Source organism: Zalophus californianus, chromosome 14 (genome assembly GCF_009762305.2).
Source record: "Zalophus californianus isolate mZalCal1 chromosome 14, mZalCal1.pri.v2, whole genome shotgun sequence".
NCBI classification, from domain to species: Eukaryota; Metazoa; Chordata; class Mammalia; order Carnivora; family Otariidae; genus Zalophus; species Zalophus californianus.
The window spans coordinates 9,172,485-9,194,501 of record NC_045608.1 but is presented as its reverse complement, the minus strand read 5'-3'; the positions used below and the strand labels follow the sequence as shown (position 1 = coordinate 9,194,501).

At 52.3% G+C, this 22,017-nt stretch overlaps 1 protein-coding gene across 5 annotated transcripts; it reads left to right on the top strand.

Moving 5' to 3' along the window:
* The first annotated feature begins 11,341 nt into the window (after positions 1–11,341).
* On the top strand, positions 11,342–18,624 carry PHETA1 (PH domain containing endocytic trafficking adaptor 1). Of its 5 annotated transcripts, none has more exons than XM_027575574.2 (5): positions 11,342–11,534; positions 13,001–13,083; positions 13,880–14,023; positions 15,505–15,785; positions 15,918–18,624. In XM_027575574.2, the coding sequence occupies exon 5, from the start codon at positions 15,935–15,937 to the stop codon at positions 16,652–16,654; it is 720 nt and encodes a 239-aa protein (XP_027431375.2). In that variant the 5' UTR covers positions 11,342–11,534; positions 13,001–13,083; positions 13,880–14,023; positions 15,505–15,785; positions 15,918–15,934; the 3' UTR covers positions 16,655–18,624. The 5 variants fall into 5 exon arrangements, with proteins under 5 accessions (XP_027431375.2, XP_027431374.2, XP_027431378.2 ...); XM_027575575.2 differs by lacking the exon at positions 11,342–11,534 and adding an exon at positions 11,622–11,670; XM_027575573.2 differs by lacking the exon at positions 13,001–13,083.
* The last annotated feature ends 3,393 nt before the right edge of the window (positions 18,625–22,017 follow it).

Genomic DNA, 22,017 nt, shown 5'->3' with positions numbered 1-22,017 from the left:
ACTATTTTCACTGCCTGACATTGTCTTTCCCTTTACTCTGCTTGGCAAACTCCTATACATCCTTCAAAACCACCTGAAACATGATCTGTGCTTGAAGTCTACTCTAGTTCCCTGGGGATGTTGCCTCCTCTGGCCTCCTTTGGCACCCTCTGCCTCAAGCCTCTGAGGGACAGGGGGTTGTCCCGTATGGTGCAGTTACTCACTCATCTGTCTGTATACTCCCAGACTCTGAGCTCTTGGAGGGTAAGGCCGATGTTTTGCTCACCTTTGAATCACTGGCATGCAGCACGAATCGGGCACACATCAGGTGCTTCAAAATGTTGTGTTGAGACCAAATGAAAAGTAGGTGCTGGGGGATGGTGATTCCAAAGCACACAGTTGTTATGTGAACCTTGATTCTGTCATCTTCGCGCTGGCTTGATTTCTCTAAGTCTCAGTTTCCTCATCTGTAAAATGGGGATGAGAATAATACCTACCTAACAGAGTATTTGTGAAGATTAAATGAAATTATGTGTGAAGCACAGGACACTCAATCAATGATGCTGGTTATTATGAGCTAAACCTGTTCTTGGGTCCTCCCTTTACACTGAGGGGTAGGGGACTGAGAACCCGAGAATACGAACCTTCCTTATCTACACTACAAGCATCAGAATGTTAGCTAAAGTATAGACCCAAAAGAATTGATGATAAGTACTCAAACAGACACTTGTATATGAACGTTCATAGTAGCAGTATTCACAGAGGCAAAAGGTAGAAACAACTCAGACGTCCATCAGTGGATGAATGGACAAACAAAATGTGATCTATCCTCAACCATAAAAAGGAAGTACTGACATACGATACAACATGGATGACCCTCCAAATAATATGCTGAGTAAGGGGCGCCTGGCTGGCTTGGTTGGAGGAGCATGCGACTTTTGATCTTGGGGTTGTGAGTTCAAACCCCAGGTTGGGTGTAGAGATTACTTCAATAAATAAACTTAAAAAAAAAAAAGACAAATTCACATAGAATTAAAAAACAAAAACAAAAACCCACACATAAAAAACCCCAATGTGCTGAGTGAAGGAAGCCAGACACAGAAGGTCACAGAGTGTATAATTCCATTTCCGTGAAATATGCAGAAGGGGTAAATCCACAGAGACAGAACACAGATTGCTGTTTGTTCCGGGTCAGGGGCAGGGAGGATGGGGAGTGTCTGATTCTAAGTATGGGGTTTCCTTTTGTGGGGATGAAAATGTTTTGGAACTAGGTAGCTGTGGGGGTTGTACAACTTTGTGAATGTGGTAAATGCCACTGAATTGTTCACTTTAAAAGGATTAATTTATGTGAATTTCACCCCAATTTTTTAAAAAATGTAGCCAAAAAAGGGTTAGGTACAGGAGTGAGGTTTGGAGGGGTTTGGAGATGTGTCTCCTCTATTCCTCCAGTCCCCCACAGGCTGGTCTCAACCCCAAAATGGGCTACTGGAGGCTGGTCTCCTACCCCCAGCCTGGCAGAGGCTGGGGATGGTCTGACAGAGGAGGTGACATGAGTGTGGGCCACTCCTCACCTGCAGATCAGCCAGGGTGGCTCTGAGACCTCAGTGACCATGCCTGTGGCCATGTGAGCCCCTGGCCAGCATCAGGTGACTGAATATGGCTTCAAGGTGAGCCAAAGGAGCGGTGGGAAGGTTGTCCAGCAGAGGCTCTATCCTCAAGGATGGCCACAGGGCATTCAGGTCCTTTCTGGCGAGTAAAACCTTGAGATGCCCAGAGAGGGATAGAAAGCGGCTACCAGGGAGGAAGAAAATGGAGCCACAGGGCAGAGGCGCTGGGTGTAAGGAGGCTGCAGTGTCCTCTGTGGGCTATCCGGGGCTGGGCTAGGGGAGCACCTCGGCCTTGGCTTCTTCCTGAGCCCAGAGCAGGACTCTGCGGTCAGCTGCCTGGGGATGCCTCTGGACTCTACCACATATGCTGCCTGTGTGACCTTGGGCAAGTTACTTCACCTCTCTGAGGCAGAAGGAGCCACAGGACCAAGGAGAGGAGGAGCAGAAAGGAGGAGAGGAGGGAGGAGGGAGGAAGTATTCAGCAATACTCTTGGAAACAGAAGTAGGAAGCTGAGGGCGTGTGCAGATAGCAGCTGAGCCCCACATTTCCATTTTCCTCAAACTGGGCTCTCTTCAGTTTTGAGATGGTTGCCCATGACTGGTGGCCATCAGGGTGGCTGCCTGACTTCCCCTTGCTACGGTAGCAGTACCTGATTTTCCATGTGGTCTCAGTTCAAGATGTTCCCTGGGGCTGACCTTCCCATCCCTGCTCCAATGATTGGTTCAAGGATGGGCAGGTGGACCAGTGAGAATCAATTCCAGGCTCAGGCAGAACAGCAAGAAAATGTCTTATTCCACTCTAACATTTTAGAGCTGGGAGGACATAAGCCTGGAGCTTCTGGAGGGCCATCCTGTCTCGGAATGAATATACTCAGAGCAAAGCAAAACTCAGAGACAGAGAAACTGAGTCCTGTTGATATCTGCGTCTAGATCCAGCCATACCTGAAAAGCAGTTACTCTTAGACTTCTCAGCCATGTGGGCTAGCCAGTTCTCTTTTTGGTTGAAGCCTGTTTGTGTGTGGCTTTTAGTCACTTAGCAACTGAGAGACTCCTGCCCAAGAACACCAGTGGTGCCTCCCAGGAACCATACCCCACAAAAAGTCCCTCATGGGTCTCTCATGCCTGAAACAGGAGACGAGGACATGGTCCTGGGGTTGGAAGTGTGGAGTAGTAGGTGCCGGGCAGGCTGAGAGAAGCTGGGGCACTATGGGGGCAGGAAAACGCTCTGCTCATCAGGCTGAGATCTGTTGAGCCCCTACTATGTGCCAGACATTGGGGATCCAATGGTGGACACTACAGACACTAGTCTATCCTCATGCTGGAAGACAGATAATCGGCAAGTGACCTCTTAAATAAACGGACAGTGACAAGTCAGCAAGGGCCTCAAAGTTCACTGAATTCTTCCAACCCTTATTTCTGTTTTCCGGACGAGGAAACTGAGGCCCAGAGAGGTGAAGGTGACTTGCCTTAGGTCACAGATCTACTCAGATTCCAAGTCAGGATTTGAACCCAGGTCTGGCACCACAACTTTTTAGTTTTTGTTAATTATTTTTTATTTATTTTTATTTTTTTAAGATTTTATTTATTTATTTGACAGAGAGTGAGCACAAGCGGGGGCGGGGGGAGCGGCAGGCAGAGGGAGAAGCAGGCTCCCCGCTGAGCAAGGAGCTCGATGCGGGACTCGATCCCAGGACCCTGGGATCATGATCTGAGCCAAAGGCAGCCGCTTAATCAACTGAGCCACCCAGGCATCCCTGTTTTTAAATTTTTCTATTACTCGAAGATGTTGAACTTGTGAGCAGGAGAAGGTAGTAACACCTCACAGTTATTGAGGATTTACTACCTGCCAGCACCATTCTGAGGGCTTTTTATTCTTAACCAGATGGGGCAGCAAGATTTAGACCCAAGCAGGACTACCTGGATTCGAATTCACTTTACTCACTGCATGAGTTCAGGCAAGCCATTTCATCTCGGTTTATTTTCTGTAAAATGGGGATGGTAAAGTCGTTCCTACTTCTTAGCATTGTCATGAGAAGCAAAACACACAGCATGAGCTCGGTGAACGTGAGGTATTACTCCTGAAACCCCTCATAACACCTTATGAGATTGGGGGGGGGCAGGGAACAGGATGACCTGACACCGTTATTTCTTCTATTTTATAGATGAGGAAACCAAGGGACAGAGAGGTTAAGTGACTTGCTGAAGGTCACACAGCTTGAAAATGGAAGAGTGGGGATTAAATCCATTAATTTCATAGGCAAATGTAAGACTCCCCCGGCCCTTCTGCCATCTTGGGTGCGGCTCAGCGACCACGCCTTCCAGCCCCATCTCCTTTCGGGGCCCAACCCGGTCTAGCAGGAAGAAAAACAATTCCCACTTAATATACAGACCAAAGGCAGCCGTTCTGACATTCTGGGAAGGGGCGTGGCTTATGCCAAAGGGAGGGATTATTCGTTTGCAGGTCTTGCTAGGGCGGGATGGGAAAAACAGCAATAACATTTCTTTGGACTTGAGCTGGAGCCAGCTACACGCTTAGGCTTTGATATCCAACAGGCTTGGGTGGTAGTTACCAGCTCTGCCCCTTACTGGGTGACCATGGGCACGTTACTCACTTTCTCTAAGCCTTGGATTGAGGATTCCATGGGAGGGTCTGGGTAAAAAGAACTTGGCAGATAAGCAATACACCTTGCAGGGGCCGCCCGGCTGGCTCAGTCGGTAGAGCCTGCGACTCGATCTCAGGATCATGAGTTCAAGCCCACGTTGGGTGTGGAGCTCACTTTTAACTAACTAACTAACTAACGAGCAGGTGAACCTCGGAAGAGGTTCAAATCCCTGGGAGAAAGAATTCGGGGGTCAGTGGCAAGGAAAGGGTTTGAGGAGGGGGGAAGAGAGGCCCCATAAGAGAGGGAGGGGAGAAGGCGAGGACTTGGCAATGCTATGGAATGAGTTGGCAAGACCTTCTAGGTCTCTGTGCTCTCAGCAAAATTCCGCTCACACCCAGGACCCGGCCTCAGGCTGCTGGTGCGGACACCAGAGGAGGGGCCCTTGAAGGCAGGGACCCTGGCCCTTCCGGTCACTCCCCTTCCCCCATGTGCCTCCCAGCCTGCCATGTGCCAGGCCTGCGTGTTGTGGTGGAGGACAATTTCAGTTCCTTCTTGGGGCTGGCGGGTCCTGCCCACCATTGGGCTAGGGCGGCCGCTGTGGAAGGAAACTCTGCCTCAGACCCCTGCCTGGAGCACTGTCTTCCTCTGCTGGTGGCTGAGCCAAGCGGGGGAGGCGAGATCCGGAAGCAAGATGGCAGGTCCTGTGGGCACCTTCCCAGGAGGACTGGCTCAGGCCCTGAGTCACGTTCCAGTCGCCCAGCACTGACTATGTGCCCAAAGCTGTGCCAGGCATGGGGACGCAGCTTCGAGAAAAGCAGACAAAACTCCCTGCCCTCATGGGCCTACTATCTAATGGGGGTCAGGGTAGTCTCACAGGTTAGGCACAGAGTCGTCAACCCCAAGTACACCGCCTACAGTTGATTTCTCCTGTGGTGTTTTTTTTTCCTCCCCTATCTCATGTGCCCTCTGGCCTCCTCACAAGTTCCTCCTCATCCAGCCTCCTGAAGGCTAGATGGGCCTCCTGATTGCGTCTCTCCTCTCTTCTTGCTCTTTCTTCTCCAGCCACATCGGCCTTCTTGATATGTTTCTTGCCTCTGAGGCTTTGCATCTGTTGTTCCCTCTGCCAAGAAAGCTTTTCCCTCTGGATATCCGCATGGTTTGTACCCTTATTTCTTTCAGGTCTTTCCTGAAAAGCACCTTCTCTGGGAGGTCTTCTCTGGTCCCTCCTCACTAAAAGGGCAACCTCATCATCATTCACAATTCCTGTGTTCTTCCCCTGTTTTATTTTTCTCCTTGACTCCTGACTTCATCTAATGTACTATATGAATGTTGCTTCATTTTTCCCTCCTCTGGTAAGAGAGGGAAGGAGCACTTGTCTGTCTCTCTCTTTTTTTTTCTTAACAATTTATTGAAAGGGGTGCCTGGCTGGCTCAGTAGAGCATGAGACTCTTGATCTTGGGCTCGTGAGTGGAGCCCCATGTTGGGTGCAGAGCTGATTTTAAATAAATAAATAAATAAATAAATATTAAAAAAAACCAATTTATTGAAGTGAAATTCATATGACATAAATTGACCATTTTATTTATTCTTTTTTATTTTTTAAAGATTTTTTTGGAGGGGGAGGGGCAGAGGAAGAGGAAGAGAGAGTCCCAAGCAGACTCTGTGCTTAGCGCAGAGCAGAGCTCTGTGCAGGGCCCAATCTCACAACCCTGAGATCACGACCCGAGCAGAAAGCAAGAGTCGGACACTTAACCAACTGCACCACCAGGCGCCCCCCAGAAGATTTAATTTTTAAGTAATCTCTATACCCAACATGGGGCTCGAACTTACAACCCCAAGATCAAGGGTCACGTGCTCTACCAACTGAGCCAGGCAAGCACGCCAGAACTCCATTCCTTAATTATGGCTGAGTAATATTCCATTTTATGGATGCACCATATTTTATCTATTCATTCATCCACTGATGGACACTTGGGTTGCTTCCACTTTTTGGTTATTGGGAATATTGCTGCTATGAACATGCATGCACTTATCTGTCTTTTTATTTTCTTTCTTTTTCTTTTTTTTTTTTTTACATTGTATCCCTCGTGCCTGGGGCACAGTCCTGCTTGATAAATGTTGGTGGAAAGAATAACTGATTGGAGGAAACAAAGGCATTGGACTCAGTGGGGTGGGGTTGGGGGGTCACATGTCTGGAAGAGAGGATGGCTGAGTGAGGATTTGAAGGAGGAGCCTGGAAGTGGGCCACATGTGCAAAGGCCCTGAGCATGGTGCATTGTGGGAGCAGAGGGAAGCCAGGTGGCTGAAGCTGAGGGAGTGGAGAAAGGACACCATGCACGAGGAGCTGGAGGGGTGGGCAGAGTCCAGGACAAGTAGGACCTTGTCACTCTCAGGGAGGAGGCAGATTTGCTTCTGAGGCAGTGGGGAGCCACAGAAAGGCTTTGAGCAAGAGAGTGCCATGACTTGGTTTGCCTTAAGTTTCACTAGGATTCCCTCAGTGGAAGATGGATTCACTGGGTGCAGGGGTTGGAGGGGCAGACGGGAGACCAGAGGAGAAGGCCACTGCAGCTGTCCCGGTGAGAGCTGAGAGCTGATGGTGGCCTGGGATGAGGAAGTGGTGGCAAGGATGGAGAAGTGACAGACTCAGACATGGTTTGGAGGTAAGATCATCAGGATTGGTAAGGGCAGCCACAGCTCAGTTCTGGTTCTCAAATTCTCCTTTCCAGGCCTTCTAAATCACGGCTTCTTCTCCAGCCCTCCCCAGTTCCCAGCCACAAAGATGCTCAGCTATTCACAGCGGCCAAAGGTGGGAAAGACAGAATATCTCTCAAAGGATGGAAGGATAAACAAAATGTAGCAAATCGGTACAGTGACATGTGAGTCAGCCGTAAAGGAAGGAAGTATTGATAAATGCTGTGATGTAGATGGACATTGAAAACATTATGCTAAGTGAAAGAAGCCACGCACAAAAGGCCCCATATTGTGATTCCACTTACGTGAAATATCCAGAATAGATAAATCTACAGAAAGTAGAAGCAATGTCCTGAATGTGAGAAGATATTCCCAAATGGTACACCCAATGAGGGGTTAGTATCCAAAATATACGAAGAACTCATGCAACCTCACACCCCAAAACCAAATAATACAATTAAAACAGGCAGAAGACATAAATAGACATTTTTCCAAAGAAGACATACAGATGGCCAATAGACACATGAAAAGATGCTCAATGTCACTCATCAACAGGGAAATGAAAATTAAAACCACAATGAGATATCACCTTACACCCATTGGAATAGCTAGAATTAAACAACAACAGCAACAACAGCAACGAGAGATAACATGTGTTGGTGACGATACAGAGAAAAAGGGACTCTCCTGATGTTGGAAATGTAAACTGGTGCAGCCACTGTGGAAAACAGTGTGGAGATGCCTTAAAAAATTAAAAACAGAAATACAGTATGATCCAGTAATCCCACTACTAGGTATTTACCCAAAGAAAACAAAAACACTAATTTGAAAAGATATATGCAATCCTGTATTTATTGCAGCATTACTTATAAGAGCCAAGATATGGAAGCAACCCAAGTGTCCATCCAGAGATGAATGGATAAAGATGTGCTGTATATACATAATGGAATAGTACTCAGCCATAAACAAGACTGAAATCTTGCCATTTGCAACAACATGGATGGACGTAGAGAGTGTAGTCCTAAGTGAAATAAGTCAGACAGAGAAAGATGAGCATCATGTAATTTCACTTCTATGTGGAATCTAAAAAACAAAACAAATGAATAAACAAATAAACAACAACAAAAACTAGAAAGAGACGCCTAAATACAGAGAACAAACTGGTGGCTGCTAGTGGGGGCGGGCTGGAGATGGGCAAAATGGGTAAAGAGGAGTGGAAGGCACAGGCTTCTAGTTATGGAAGAGTAGTCACAGGGATGAAACAGCAGAGGGAGTACAATCACTAATACTATAATAATGTTGCTTGGTGACAGATGGGGGCTACACTTGTGAACAGAGCCTAAGTACGGAGTTGTTGAATCACTGTGTTGTACACCTGAAGCTAATGTAGCATTGTGTGCCAACTATACTTCCATGAAAAAAAAAAAGACAGAAAGTAGAATGGTGGTTGCCAGGGGCTGGGGGGAGGGGAGAAAGGGCAGTGACTGCTAATGGATGTGGGGTTTTACTTTGGAGTGACAGGAATGTTCTGAAACTAGATAGTGTTGGTGATTAAACATCATGAATGTACTAAATGTCACTGAATTGTTTCTTTTATTTTGTGCTGGTGACTTTTTGTTTTTGTTTTTGTTTTTAAGATTTTATTTATTTATTTATTTTAGAGAGAGAGAGAGATTGAGACCGTGCACATCAGGAGCACAGGGAGAAAGAATCTGAAGCGGACTCCGCACTCAGCACGGAGCCTGACGTGGGGCTTGATCTCACGACCCTGAGATCATGACCTGAGCCAAAACTAAGAATAGGACACTTTACTGACTGAGCCACCCAGGCGCCCCTGTGTTGATGACTTTTTAAAGCTGGGAGCTGTATCTTTTTTCTTTTCTTTCTTTCTTTTCAGCTTTATTGAGGTATAATTGACAAAATAAAATGTAAGGTATTTAAAGCATACATCGTGATCATTTGATATATGTAAACATTGTGAAAAGATTCCTCTCCCCTAGTTAACACTTTCATCAATGTTAAAACACATTGTTTCTTTTTTTCCTTTTGGTGAGAACATTTAAGTTCTACTCTCTTGGCAAATTTAAATTATACAAACTGTGTTATCAACTAATCACCATGCGCGCGCTCTCTCTTTATAATATATATATATAAATAATATATATAATAATAATATATATATTTATTTATTTAAAGATTTTATTTACTTGTCAGAGAGAGAGAGAGAGCGCACAAGCAGGGAGAGTGGCAGGCAGAGGGAGAAGCAGGCTCTCGCTGAGCAAGGAGCACAATGTGGGGCTCTATCCCAGGACCATGGGATCATGACCTGAGCCGAAGGCAGACGCTTAACCAACTGAGCCACCCAGGCATCCCTCACCATGCTACTTTAAAATGGTTAATTTGGGGGGCTCCTGGCTGGCTGGCTCAGTTGGTGGAGCATGTAACTCTGGATCTCCGGGTTGTAAGTTCAAGCCCTATGTTGGGTGTAGAGATTACTCAAAAAATAAACATTTTTTTATATAAATAAAATGATTAATTTTTTTGTTATGTGAATTTGACCTCAATTAAAATTAAAATAAATAATAAGGAATTTTAAAAAAGGATGCCAGGTGGTTGCTTTCTGCTTTCTGCCTCTTTCACCCATGCCAAACCCCAACTGCTGCATGAGGGGCTCTGAGAACCAGGGTTCACAGACTTCTGGGAGAATTTCCCCACATCAAGACCCAGAAGCCTTTGTGCCTGGCATTTTCCTTATCTGGCGAGTGTCTACATTTGCAGAAATTCCAGCTAGCCTTTCCTGGCTAAAGAATTATAGCAGCATCAGGTATAGGTGGATTCAGGGGCTCAGCCACTATCAGATTAACTTTAGGTATCTGTCTCTCTCCATGTTGTGGGTCTTGGTCCTACTTTCCTCTGTGCTGGCTTCACTATCAGGTAAGCTCTAGAATTCAACCACTCCTCTCCACCCCCACTGCTTCTGCTTTGCTCTAAGTGACCACCAGCACTTGCTCAGACCACTATAATAGCATCCTCCCTGGTCTCTTGCCACTACCCTTCTCTGTATAGTCCATCCTTCTCATGGCAGCTAGGGACCATGTTGAACCTAAGACAGACCATGTTCCTCTCCTGTTCTCAAAACTGTCCCATGGCTCCCCCTTCTTCTCAGAGTAAAAGTAAAATCTTTCTTATGATCCATAAGGCTCTAAGCAGCCTGGCTTTACCAATACTCTGACTTCATTTCCTATTATTATTTCACGTGCCCGCTTGGCTGCAGCCCCATTGGGCCGGCTCCCTGTTCTTCAGACATGCTTGGGATGGTCCCATCTCAGGGCCTTTGCACATGCTATTTCCTCTGCCTGGGACAATCTTCTTCTGGACATATACATGGCTCTCTCCCTCACTTTATTCAGGTCTCTGCTCCTTGGAGAGACTTTCTCTGACTACCTTGTCTAAAATCTCACTCCCACTCTTTCTACCTCACCGCCATGGCTGATTGTCTTCCTAGCACAAATCATTTCCAGAACTCAGTTGTTGACTGATAAAGGAGGAGTGCCTGGCACACAGTGGGTGCCTAGTAAGAGGCTGTAGGATGAATACATGATCGTGGTCTGTCCTGTTCCTCTCTTGTCCTCAGGCCAGGACTGTACAATGACTGAGTCCTGGAGGGTGGCAGCAAGAGCAGGAAATAAACAAAGGTCCACGAGGTAGAACTGTGTTCTTTTGAACACAGTGGAATAAAAGTGGAATAAAAAGGGCAGCAGTTCCTGTTTGCTGAAAGCACCTACTGTGTGCCATGAACTTTATATTCGACGACTGTCTTTATTTTACAGATGAGGAAACAGAGACCCAGAGAAGTGAAGTGACGTCTCAAAGGCCCACAGCGATCAAATGGCTCAGTGGGACCCAAACCCACGCCTTCCCAACTCCAGGACTTTCCCCCTTCACTGGGACAAGGGGGATGGTTGCCAGACACCCTGTGCATATAATACAGTCCTCTACTGACTTTGTCAAAACGCCTTAAATGTGCTGTATACAGTTTTTTTTCTTTCAATAAATTACAAATTTTCAGCAGAGTTGTTTTACAGATTTAGCTAGGAGCTAAATTTGCTAAACCTGGCAACGCTAGCCAGGGAGGAGCTCCGACTCTGGCCTAGGGCTGCAGCGACTGGTCCCGCCCACGACCCCAGATCCTTTTTCCGGGCAAATCCGCCGCCGGTCCTTACCCCTGGAAGCGCGTTCGGTGTCGGGGCCCTAGGCCTCTTTCCTGGGATAGGACACTGGGGATTGGTGAGTTAGGCGCGGTCCCTTTAAGAGTGGTTTCGGAGGGCGGCCAACGGGGGCGTGGCTAACCGAGGGGGCGTGTCGAGTCGGCGCTGGCCAATCCGGGGACGGGACGAAGGCGGGGGCGTCCCCGGAGCGGGCGGGTTGGGAAGAGTTAAAGGGGCGCGCCCGTGGGTCGTGGACCGTCCGGCTGCCCCCGCCTCCTTCCGTCCGAGTGGCGCTCTCCCGCGGCTGCGCCAGCCGGGCCGCCCCGGAGACAAAGCACCGCCGCTGCCGCCGCGACCGAGCGGGTCCCGGGCCATGGCCGGGCGGCCCCCCGGTCCCGCGCCTCCCGTCCCGCCGCCGCCGCCGCCTCCCTAGGCTGCATGGCGAGGTAAGACCGGCCTGGCGAGGGGGGACCTGCGGGTGGCGCGAGACCGGGCTCGGGGCCGTCGTGGGCCTCGGGGTCCCCGGCTGTCTGGGGAGACCACTGCTGGAGAGAGCTGCCCATCAGCGATAACACGCCACTGGTAATTTACCCATTCGGTACCCCAGGGGCCGAGCTTGGCCAACGACCCCCGCCCCATAAGGGACCTCCGCCAGTGGTGGAACTCTGGCTCCCACGTTCTGCGGTGACCCACCTCATCTGGGGCTCTGGCTGTCCTTTAAGGAACACACCAGACACAAAGAAGGGGGACGAGGGCAGCCAGGAGCGGTGCCAGACCTGGAGAACCAGCCTCTGCAGTGGGCAGCAGGGCTGCCTCGAGCCTGGGGCGGGGGTCCTGGCGTCCCCGTTGGCCCCCGCTGGAGAGGCGCTCTTCTTCGGGGTTCTCAGCACGTTTTTCGGCCTGTACCTGCCACACCCTCTCCCCCATGCCCACTGTTGGGGACACTTGTGGCAGCTGGATTCAATCTCAGCACCTGTGGTCTGGCTTCTTGAATTGAATGCCAAAATCCATGCCTCAGTTTCTCCAGAGTCCTGGGTTCTGGGCCAGCTGTGTCCTTGGAGACCTTGAGCTAATTATTTGCCTTTTGGACAGCATCTTTCCTGAGTGCTCCCTACCTGGTAAACATTTTGCAGAATGCCTCCTCCGGGTTTATTCAATCCTTCCCAGAGGGGTGGATATTAATATGCTCATTTTATAGATGAGGCTCACCCCGACTCACAGTGGCAGTGCTTTCGGTGCCTTTCCCATAGTTTGCCAGTGGGTTTTCCTCATTCTAGCCCATTGAACCCACTCCATGGCCCATTTGACAGGTGAGGAAACAGGCTAGGGAAGGTGAAGTGATATTCTTTAGGTGGAGGGGAAAACTTGGCCCTGGGACCAGAGAGAGGCCAGGCTCCCTCCTGCTTCCTGCCTGGCCAAGGACTGTTGAATCAACAGCAGTACCCACAGTGGACTCTGAACTTCTTGGAAAACAGCATGAGTGTGAGGAGATAAGTGGGTGACCGGGCCCTCCCAGAGACTGGAGCCCACACCCCTGCTGCTTCCTGCCCCCCCCCCCCCGTTTTTTGCTGGGCTGGAGGAGGTAAGGGCGATGGGCAGAGTGGGGTTCTGTGCTGGCCGGTGACCCTGGGCCAGGCCGGCCCCATCTGGGCAGTAGGGGGAGGAAGGCTGCTGAGCCATGAGGGAAATTGCTCTTCCTTGGGCCTTAATGGGGTGGGGACATCCCAGGATCAGCCCCTTTGTGCTGGCTGCCTGGAGCCTGTGACTCTGGGCACAACATTGTGCCTTTGGGCAAGTTACTTAACCTCTCTGTCTCCATTTTCCACATCTATGAATGTGGGTTGATGAACAGATCCCTTCTTACAGAGCTGTAGAGAGATTTCAGAAGATAATTGTCTGATTCATTCTACAGGTATTTGAGCACCAACTACATGCTGGGCACTGGAATTCAGGCAAAAAACCCCTGCCTTCCTAGAGTAGGCAAAGATGACCTAGGTAATTTCAGGTTGGGGTGTAGGAGAGTGACTGAGGGGGGGGGCTTGTCTCTTGCATACTGAAGGTCAAGCTAAAACTGAAGGATGAGAAGTGTGAAGCCATGTGAAGATAGGAGAAGGGCATTCCAGGCAGAGGGAACAGCCAGGGCAAAGGCTGGTGTGTTTGAGGAACAGCAAAGAGGCCAGGGTGGCTGGAGCTGAATGAGCAAGGGGGAAAGAGGTTGGGGAAGGGCACTTGGAAGCCATGGGGAGGACTGAATTTAATACTGGGACAAGTAGGGAGTCATGGGAGTGTTTAGAGTAGAGGAGGGGTGTGGTTGGACTTATCTTAACAGGATCCCTGTGTGGGGAATGGATTGTAGTGGGGCCAGGGAAGGGGCCAAGGAGGGAGTTTGGGTCTTACCCTGAAGAACAGGGGCAGGGAAGGGGCAAGGGTGGAGGTAGGGAGGCAGGGAGACAGTGAGGAGGCTACTGCAGCTGTCGAGGCGAGTGACGATACGGACCGAGGACGGGGAGGTGGTAGAGGTCAGATATTAGGCCACTGATTTGGAAGAGGTTTGGATGGGGGGGATCCACTGCGCTTGATGAGTGCAGAGTGGGGGTGGGGGGAGAAGGCAAAGCCGTTTGTTGTGACAGAGAGTGCTGAGGGGAGCATTTGGCCAGGCTGAGAAGAATATCAACACTACCGCTGCTGAGTGGGTAGTGTGTGTCCAGCACCATGCTCAGCACCTTCTACAGAGTCACTGTGTCATATCACAACACCCTGACGTAGGTGCTGTCATGATCCCATTTTACAGATGTGGAAACAGAGGCCCAGAGAAGCTTAAAGCTTGCCCAGGGTCACACAACCTGGACACTACAGAGCTGATGTTTGAACCCAGAGAAGAGCAAGCCGATACCAGACTGGGCAGAGGGCAGGGAGGCAAGCAGTGGCCTGCAAGGTAGGAGGGTGATGGGACAAGAAGGGTGGGTGGTTCCTGTGAGAAATGGAGCCAGGGTCCACATGGAGTTGTTGGGGTGTGAGGGAGAACGCATGAGTCCTGTTTTGCAGAGAGGAACTGAGGCTCAGAGCAGGGCCACGTGTCTGAAGTCACTCAGCTCAGGTAGGCAGAGCAGGGATTAAACACCCTGAGCCCTCAGGGCCTCTCTCTGACCTTGGTGCCACTGCCAGGTCAAGACAGGCTGATCTCAACTACTAAATCATAGCGCGTGTTGCCTCTTCCACGAAGCCTGCCTTGACTGCTCAGGCAAGTTAGATGAGGTGGATTCCATTGGGAGCGATCATTCCCCTCTGCTCTGGGTCAGGTTGCCTGGCTTGGCAGATGCTCCCAGGAGTCACCAGCCATACCTCATTCCTCCAGGCCTTGGGTAAGGCACCACCCAGGCTGGGGAATGAACATTAATTGAGTATCTTCTGCAATCCAGGGACTTTACATGCTTTGCCTCTTGAAAAATTCAGCTACTGTCCTATGCAGAGTGGGGCTGTGAAGCCCAAAGTGGCCATGAAAAACTCCAAGGGAGGTATGGCTATGTTAGGGGCCCAAGTCACCTCCCAATTAGTCCCATCTGGCCAGTGTTGCCCCCATCATGTACTCCTTGGGGGAAGGTGGATAAATATCACTGGGCCAAGTGTATAGAGTTAGAGTCTTCCGCTTTAAGTGGGTACCTGGTGCTCTCCCCATCCCCTTTGTATAAAAAAGCCCTGGCCCTTTAATCTGGGTCACTTCATAATAAGTCTTTTCTGCCTCTCCCCTTGCCCCTCTGCTCTGGCCTCATCGGCCTCCTGGCTGTTCCTCAAGCACAGACGTGGGTTCCTACCTCAGGGCCTTTGCACTTGCTCTTTCCTCTGCTTCGTATGTCCCTGGGACTCCCTCCCTCACCTCCTTCGGGTCTCTGCTCAGACGTTACCTTCTCAGTACAGCCTTTCCTGACTCCCATTAAAGTCAAACATTCCTTTTGTCCCTAACGCCCTGGCCCCTTCCCTGTATTATATTTTCTACAGCACTGAAGACCACCTGGGAGATGTACTTTACCTGTTTGTTAATTGTCTGCCCCCTTCCCCTGCCACCAGCATAGCAGTACCCAGAGGGCAGAGACCCTCTCTATCTTGTTTATGGTTGTACTCCCAGTGCCTGGAACAGCACATGCGGGTGTTTAACAGATGTTTGATGAATGAAGGCCCTGCAGATAAGTTCTGTTCATGTCCCCATTTCATGATGGGCAAATCAAAGCCGAGTTATAAAAGCAGAGCTGGGACCTGGAAGGGACCACAAAAAGACAGCCGGTCTAGTTTCTGGGGATGATGAAAACATCCACCCCTGAAATGAGGCCTGGGTTTGAATTTCAGTTCCGCCCATCTTGCTTTGTGACCGCCTGAGAGTGACTAGCCTTTCTGTCCCTTGTTACCCCACCTGTCAAATAGGGGTGGTGCGAGGCCCCCGCCCACCGGGGTTTGCTGCGAGATGAGATGAGTTAATACGTGTAAAATGCTCGGCCTGCAGTAGTCTTCCTCCACCGTACCTTGCGGAGGCTTCTGGGGCCAGTGAGGCCCGAGCTTGGGCCCTGGCTCTGCTCCTGAGGAGCTGCGTGAGCGTGGCCAGGCCGCTTCTGCTCCAGGAGCCTCAGTTTCCTCACCTGTGCGAGAGGGGCGTTGAGGGCCGCCGGTGGCCGAGGGTGGTCGCGAGGTCACGGCGAGGCGCGGCGGTAAGCGTGGTGGTGGCGGTGGCGGCGGTGGTGGTGGTGGCAGCGGTGGCGGTGGAGGCGGCGGCCGGGGGGTGGTGGAACCCGGTGGCGGTGGCCATGGGAGTCACGGCTCGCTGTCCTGGTGGGGGACAGGCCCCGGCGCGGCTGCCATGAAGCTGAACGAGCGCAGCCTGGCCTTCTACGCCACGTGCGACGCCCCGGTGGACAACGCGGGCTTCCTGTACAAGAAAGGCGGCCGGCACGCGGCCTACCACCGCCGCTGGTTCGTGCTGCGCGGCAACATGCTCTTCTACTTCGAGGAGCCGGCCAGCCGCGAGCCCGTGGGCGTCATCATCCTGGAGGGCTGCACCGTGGAGCTGGTGGAGGCCGCCGAGGAGTTCGCCTTCGCCGTGCGCTTCGCCGGGGCCCGGGCGCGCACCTACGTGCTGGCCGCCGAGAGCCAGGCCGCCATGGAGGGCTGGGTGAAGGCGCTGTCGCGGGCCAGCTTCGACTACCTGCGGCTCGTGGTGCGCGAGCTGGAGCAGCAGCTGGCCGCCATGCGGGCCGGGGACTGCCCGCCGCCGCCGCGCCGGCCCCGCGCGCTCCCGCCCAAGGAGAACGGCTGCGCCGTGTGGAGCGCCGAGCCGCCCCCCGCCGCCGCCGCCCCCGCCCCCGCCCCCGCCCTCATCCTCAGCCCCGCGGGCGCTGCCGCCCCCGCCGGCTCGCGGCCCGGCCCCGCGCCGCCGCCCCTGCCTCCCCGGCGGCGGGCCTGGGCGCCCAACGGGCCTCCGCACGCCGGCTCCTTCGCCCGGCTGCACGAGTGGTATGGGCAGGAGGTGAGGGCGCTGAGGAGCCAGTGGCTCGGGAGCCGGAGCCGGGCCCAGCCCTGAAGAGCTGAGCGGGGCGGGCCAGCCCTGAGCTCGCCCCGGGGTGGGGGTGGGGGGGCTGGTTCTGGAGGGACCGCAGCCCCAGGCCTCGCCCTGACAGCCCCTGCCCTGGGAGACCGGAGGGGTGGCGGTGGGGCGGCCTGGTCCTGAGGGAAGTCGGGGTGGCCTGGTTTCCGGGCCCCGGCTCTGAGAAAGTGCTGGGTTCTGAGGGGTGCTTTAGGACTTGTGGGACTCGGAGGGGGCCATGTGCCGCTTCTGAGGAGCATCCAGGGCCTCGGTGAGCCTCAAGAAGCCGGAGGCCTGGTATCCAGGGAACTCGGGCCCCACGCCCCGCGGGAGTCACCCAGCAAAGGCCTGTTGCTGGTAACAGGCCCCCCGCTGGGGGGACAGCGACCATGGGAGGATCTGGGGCCTGAAAGGCAATGCCGGGTCAGCCCTGCTCCTCCTGGCCTCTCGGACTGGACCTGGACTTGGACAGACAGAAGCCTTGGCTGTGGGGCACCACACCTGGGCTTGACCTTTTGCTCCGGGGCCTGGCTCCAGAAGCAGGTACAGAAGGCGGTGCAGGCGCAGGTTTTAATGCGTGACCCGTATGGTGGGATTGCCTGGTCCCAAGGGCTCTTGGCTTGGAGTGGGCCTCAGCCAGGCCTTGAGAAGGTGCTGCAGGCACTGTAGTGGCCCTCTGGTTTGGGCCATGTCTGTGTCCCTGTGGTGGTTCTCACATGCCCTCGCAACACTCCTTAACCACTTCCTTCAGTCTCCTGCTGGAGCGGGTCTTCTGCCCCAGCCTGGGCTGGGGCCTCTCAGGAGCTCGCCTGACCTTGTCCAGTCCTGAGCTGGGCAGCTGTGGCCTGAGCTGACTTTCTAGCCGGGTTCCCCAGCGATGGGTGGCTGGAGCTGACTCACCCCCCCAGAGAGGGCCTGGGTGCTGATCTGGTACTGCAAAGGAACAGCTGCCAAGCTGTGTTTGGCTTCTGGAACCCCCTCCCTCCATCACAGTCTCAGCCCACCTTCACCCCCAGTATTCGGATGGGGAGACCAGGTCTTGCTTTGCTTCAAGACCGACTGCTGTTTTACTGTACTCACTCACCACAGTGGCCATTCTTCATCCAGGGAGAATCTCGGGGGGCTGGGACACCCCCGACCCTCAAGCTGGGTTATGTTTACAGTTCTCAGTGCCCCACACTGGGGACCACCTGAGGGGACACATATGCCCCAACCTGTATTTCCCCAGAGGGTTCCCCTTGGTGACAGTGGGACTTGGTCCTGAGGCCCCTTCCTGCTGTCTTTGGAGACCCTGGGGCTCGGGGAAGAATGGGGGGTGTCTGTGTGTGTCTGCAATCACCAGCTCACTGCTGGCTCAGTTGACTGGGGCTACAGTTTTAATTTAATTTTTAATACTTAGGGTGTTTTCCCCCCTGGCAACAGAGCTTGGTGTTTTCACTGCTTTTGTTTCTTGTTAGCTGGTGGGAGGGGATGAAGTGCCCCAGCTCTGGGCTTGGCTGAGGGTTGGCACTGCCCCCAGGGAGAGGGTCAGGAGCCTTGGCTGAAGACAAAGTCACCTCAAGAATCTCACCTGGGTCTCTGCCTTCTTCCCAGCAAGTCCTCTTCTCTTGACAGGTGCCCCTGGGGTCTTTGTACGCTTCCCACCCGCCTCCTTTCCAAGTCCTAAATGGAGGGGGTGGGGATGGCTGCTCTCCTCCATAGGCTCTGGGTCTCCAGGGATGTTAGGATCTGCCCAGAGCCCATGTCCTGGCCAGACCCAGCTGGTGGGGTGAGGTTTCGGCCCCCATCGTGGTACAGGTTTACAAGCTCTATAAAGGTACAGTGCCTACCACTGCCCCCCTTAAGGCCCCACCCCCCCAAAAAGCACAAGATGGGGTCAGGCTGCCTCCAGAGTTGGGTGGGGACAGAGATATCAGGCAGCCTGGGAGGGGGATGCAAAGGCTAAAATAAAAAAATTTGTCAAGTGATGGCTGATTGTGTCATTTTTCCCCATCAAAATCCTTCATTGCAGAGCAGACCCTACAGGAGAAGTGACTAGTGTATGCTGAGTGCCCATGGCTGATGCTCTGCCAGGCACATTCTCAACCTCTTATGGCAGATAACAGCTCCATTTTACAGATGAGGGAACTGAGACTCGGGTTAAGGAAGCTGCTAAGTTCTCAGAGCTGAAAAATGTCAGAGCAGGGATGTAAATGCCTAGAATCTTATGGGAAGAAGGGCAGAGCCTTCCAGAGGAATACCAGGGGGGATGGAGTTGCAAAGTTCCTTTTCAGAGGGGAGAGGAGGCAGGGGGAAAGGTGAAGCTTTAAAAGGAAACTGGGCCGAGGGCCTGACAGTCGGGAGGGACGTCAGGGATGGCAGATGGAAGGCTCTGTGCAAAAACCTGCCTATTCTCACAGATCAGTTCACGGTGGTTGCCTGGGGGCCTGGAGTGAGGAGAATTCTGGCATCAGTGCTGGTTCAGAGAGAAAGAGCCTGTGATTGATTAGTGATGTCTGCTATGAGCACAGGGGGGATGGTGATGGTGCTCATGCTGTGTATCTTAGACTCATCAGAGCTTGTTTGCTGGGCTAATGGGGGATTCACAGATGGGGAGGGGCTGGCCCAAGGTCACCCAACATGACGGCCTGGGCCCTAGGTCTTCCTAACGTGGATTCAGAACTTGAGTCACATGTCTCCCTAGCCAGCCGGGAAAAATCACGCACACTCAGGAAGATGTGGCTTAGGATGAGCAATCTACCGTCCTCAGTCCACAGAACAAGTTCAAGAATAAGAAATGAAAAGTATCAAGGTCAGGGAATCATGCCAGTGTGAGCATTCAGTGTATGCTGAGTAATTACTTCCACCTCTCCTGGGACCACAGCTTGACATGGGAGCTGGGGAAGTGGTTCCCCACACAGGCTGAGTCAGGGTGCTGCCTGTGGTATTTGTGACCACAACCTCTGCAGGGCCTGGAGTATAGGATGGAAGAAGTAGCAGGAGAGAGACGGGGGTGGTGTGTGTGGGGGTGGTGGTGGTCACAAGGGTGCCCTCACCTGCCAGGCTTTTTAGGGCTGGAATGTTTCCTTGCAACCCCCTGAAAGGCGGGAGGGGAGACAAGTCGGTCAATACCAGAGTGGTGTGCATCCACCTGCTAATATGTCAGTGTTTCCGCCTGAGGGGGGATGTTTGGGGCACGTGTGTAAGGATGACTAAAACATCCCAGAAGCATGACAAAGTAGAGGAAATTGTCCTTACCCAAACAGTGTTTGGGGCATATTGTATATATTCAGAGGGATATTCTGAGAAGCCACTTGGGGTAGGGGTGAGAACCTCAAAGAGGGCAACCAGGCCAGAAGCTATGGGCTGGTTACCCACATCCATCCATCTACCCTAAATGGTTAGTTGTGCTGCTCCCACTTGACTTTCAGGGATCAACTTTAGCTGCTAAAGAATGGCTGTGTGACCAAATTTCAGCCAATGATATGTGAGTAGAAGGGTCTTCTTGCTTCTGAAAAGAGACACAATGAGGAGCTCTTCATTGCTCTCTGGGGGTAAGTTATGTCTGATGCCTGGAGCTGTGGCAGCCATGTTGTGATCACAACGTAGGCCACACTAAGGAAAATGTGCCCTGCTGGGCTTTGTACACATTTGAAGATGTCCTTGAACTGACAAGTCAATGGACAAGGAGACTGCCCCACCCCTGGACATCTCGTTATTTGAGGTAATAAATGTCCTTGTTTAAAGCTTTGAGAGGGACTTTTTTTTTTCTTTGCAGCCGGAGGCTTCCTAATAGGTAAGTTCGAGTGACCCTCTAAGGAGCATGGCTCTAGGTGACCAAATGTAGGGCTGCTGTCAGCTCAGTGGGGCGAAGGCTAGTGCTGGATGGTATTCCCCGGGACATCCTTTCCTTGGAAGCCTTCCATCTACTATTCTGAGCGAACAAATATTGAAAGAATAGCACTGCACCTTACGTTCTAAGAGGGGCTGTTTTGTCCCAACTGTCCACTCCCCCCAACCCCTCCCCAGACACCTTACCTCACCTTAACACAAACTTGGTTATCGAAAAGTTCCGACTACCTGTCCCAGTTTCTAAAATCGCAGCATATAAAATGAAACTCTTCAAGAGCAGTAAAATGATAAACTGCTTAATGAAGCTCAACTCCAGATTTGCATTTTCTGATGAGGACTTTTTAAAAGGTGGGCCCACGAACCGCTTTTTTACTTAGGGTTTCATCAAAACGGTTGCCTGCTCCTGACGGGTCAGAGCCGGCTTGCTCTGATCGCACTTGGGGCCACGGCCACAGCTGTTCTTACCAGGAGCAGCTCTGGAAGCACTTGGGGGCTGGGGCCGCCGCCACTGCACTCCCTTCAATGTCCGGGGGAACTGTGGTCATTTCTCTGGCTGTGGGGCCGGGATCCCAGGGCAGAGTATGCAGGCCTCCCAGATTGCAACCTCCCAGATTGTCGGTGCACCGGCCCCCCCCCCACCCCGGGCTTGGCACTGAGATGCCAACCACTGCCTCCCCTGCCCCTGAGCTCCCGCGATTCTTCCCTCCCTGACTATGGTTGTGGGGCAGGAGTTGGTCTCAGACGCAAGCTGAGCCAGGCAGGGTCCTGGGAACTTCGGATTGGGAGGAACAGACTCAGGTGTGAGGCGGCCTGAGAGAGAGACCGTCTGGTGCCCCAAAGCCCGGCTGAACCTCCTGCCTTTGGATTTCACAGGGTCTCCCCTGGATCTTCCCAATAAGCCATTCGCACATCTCTACATGGATCAAAATTTCTCTCAACCCAGCCGTTCCCGACTAGGCCAGGACACCCAGGGAATGTTTGTTCTGCACACCCGTGCTCTTCTGTTTCACCAGGATCCCTCCAGGGGCCTGGCATACCCAGTGGGACCACCACGATGAAATTAGATCTGCCTCCCATTTACTGACACCTGTGACAGCCTAGTCACCTCGGGGGGGGGGTGGGTATGGTTTAAAATGCAGATTCCTGGGCCCTGGCTCCTGGAAATCTGGGTCAGTAGGTTGGGGCAGGGCCCATGAAGCTGCATTTTGAGTAGGAAACAGGGAATTTTAGGGCCATGCTTGGGAAATGCTAATTTAGTCTCCAGAGAAACTTCTGAGGCAGTGTGGTAGCCAGCCCCCATGATGGGTCCTGATGATCCTTGCCTCCTGGTGCCTGTGCCTGTGTGTTGTCCCCTCCCACACTGAATCATGGCAAGCCTGTGTGGCCAAGGCAATACTGTGGGAGTGACAGTAGGGCTTACAGATCTGGGTCACGGAAGACAGTGCAGCCTCTGCCTTGCTCCCTCTTGGCTGCCCTGTTGTGGGGACACTGGAGCAGCCCTGACAGAGGAACGTAAGCCCTCAGCCAAC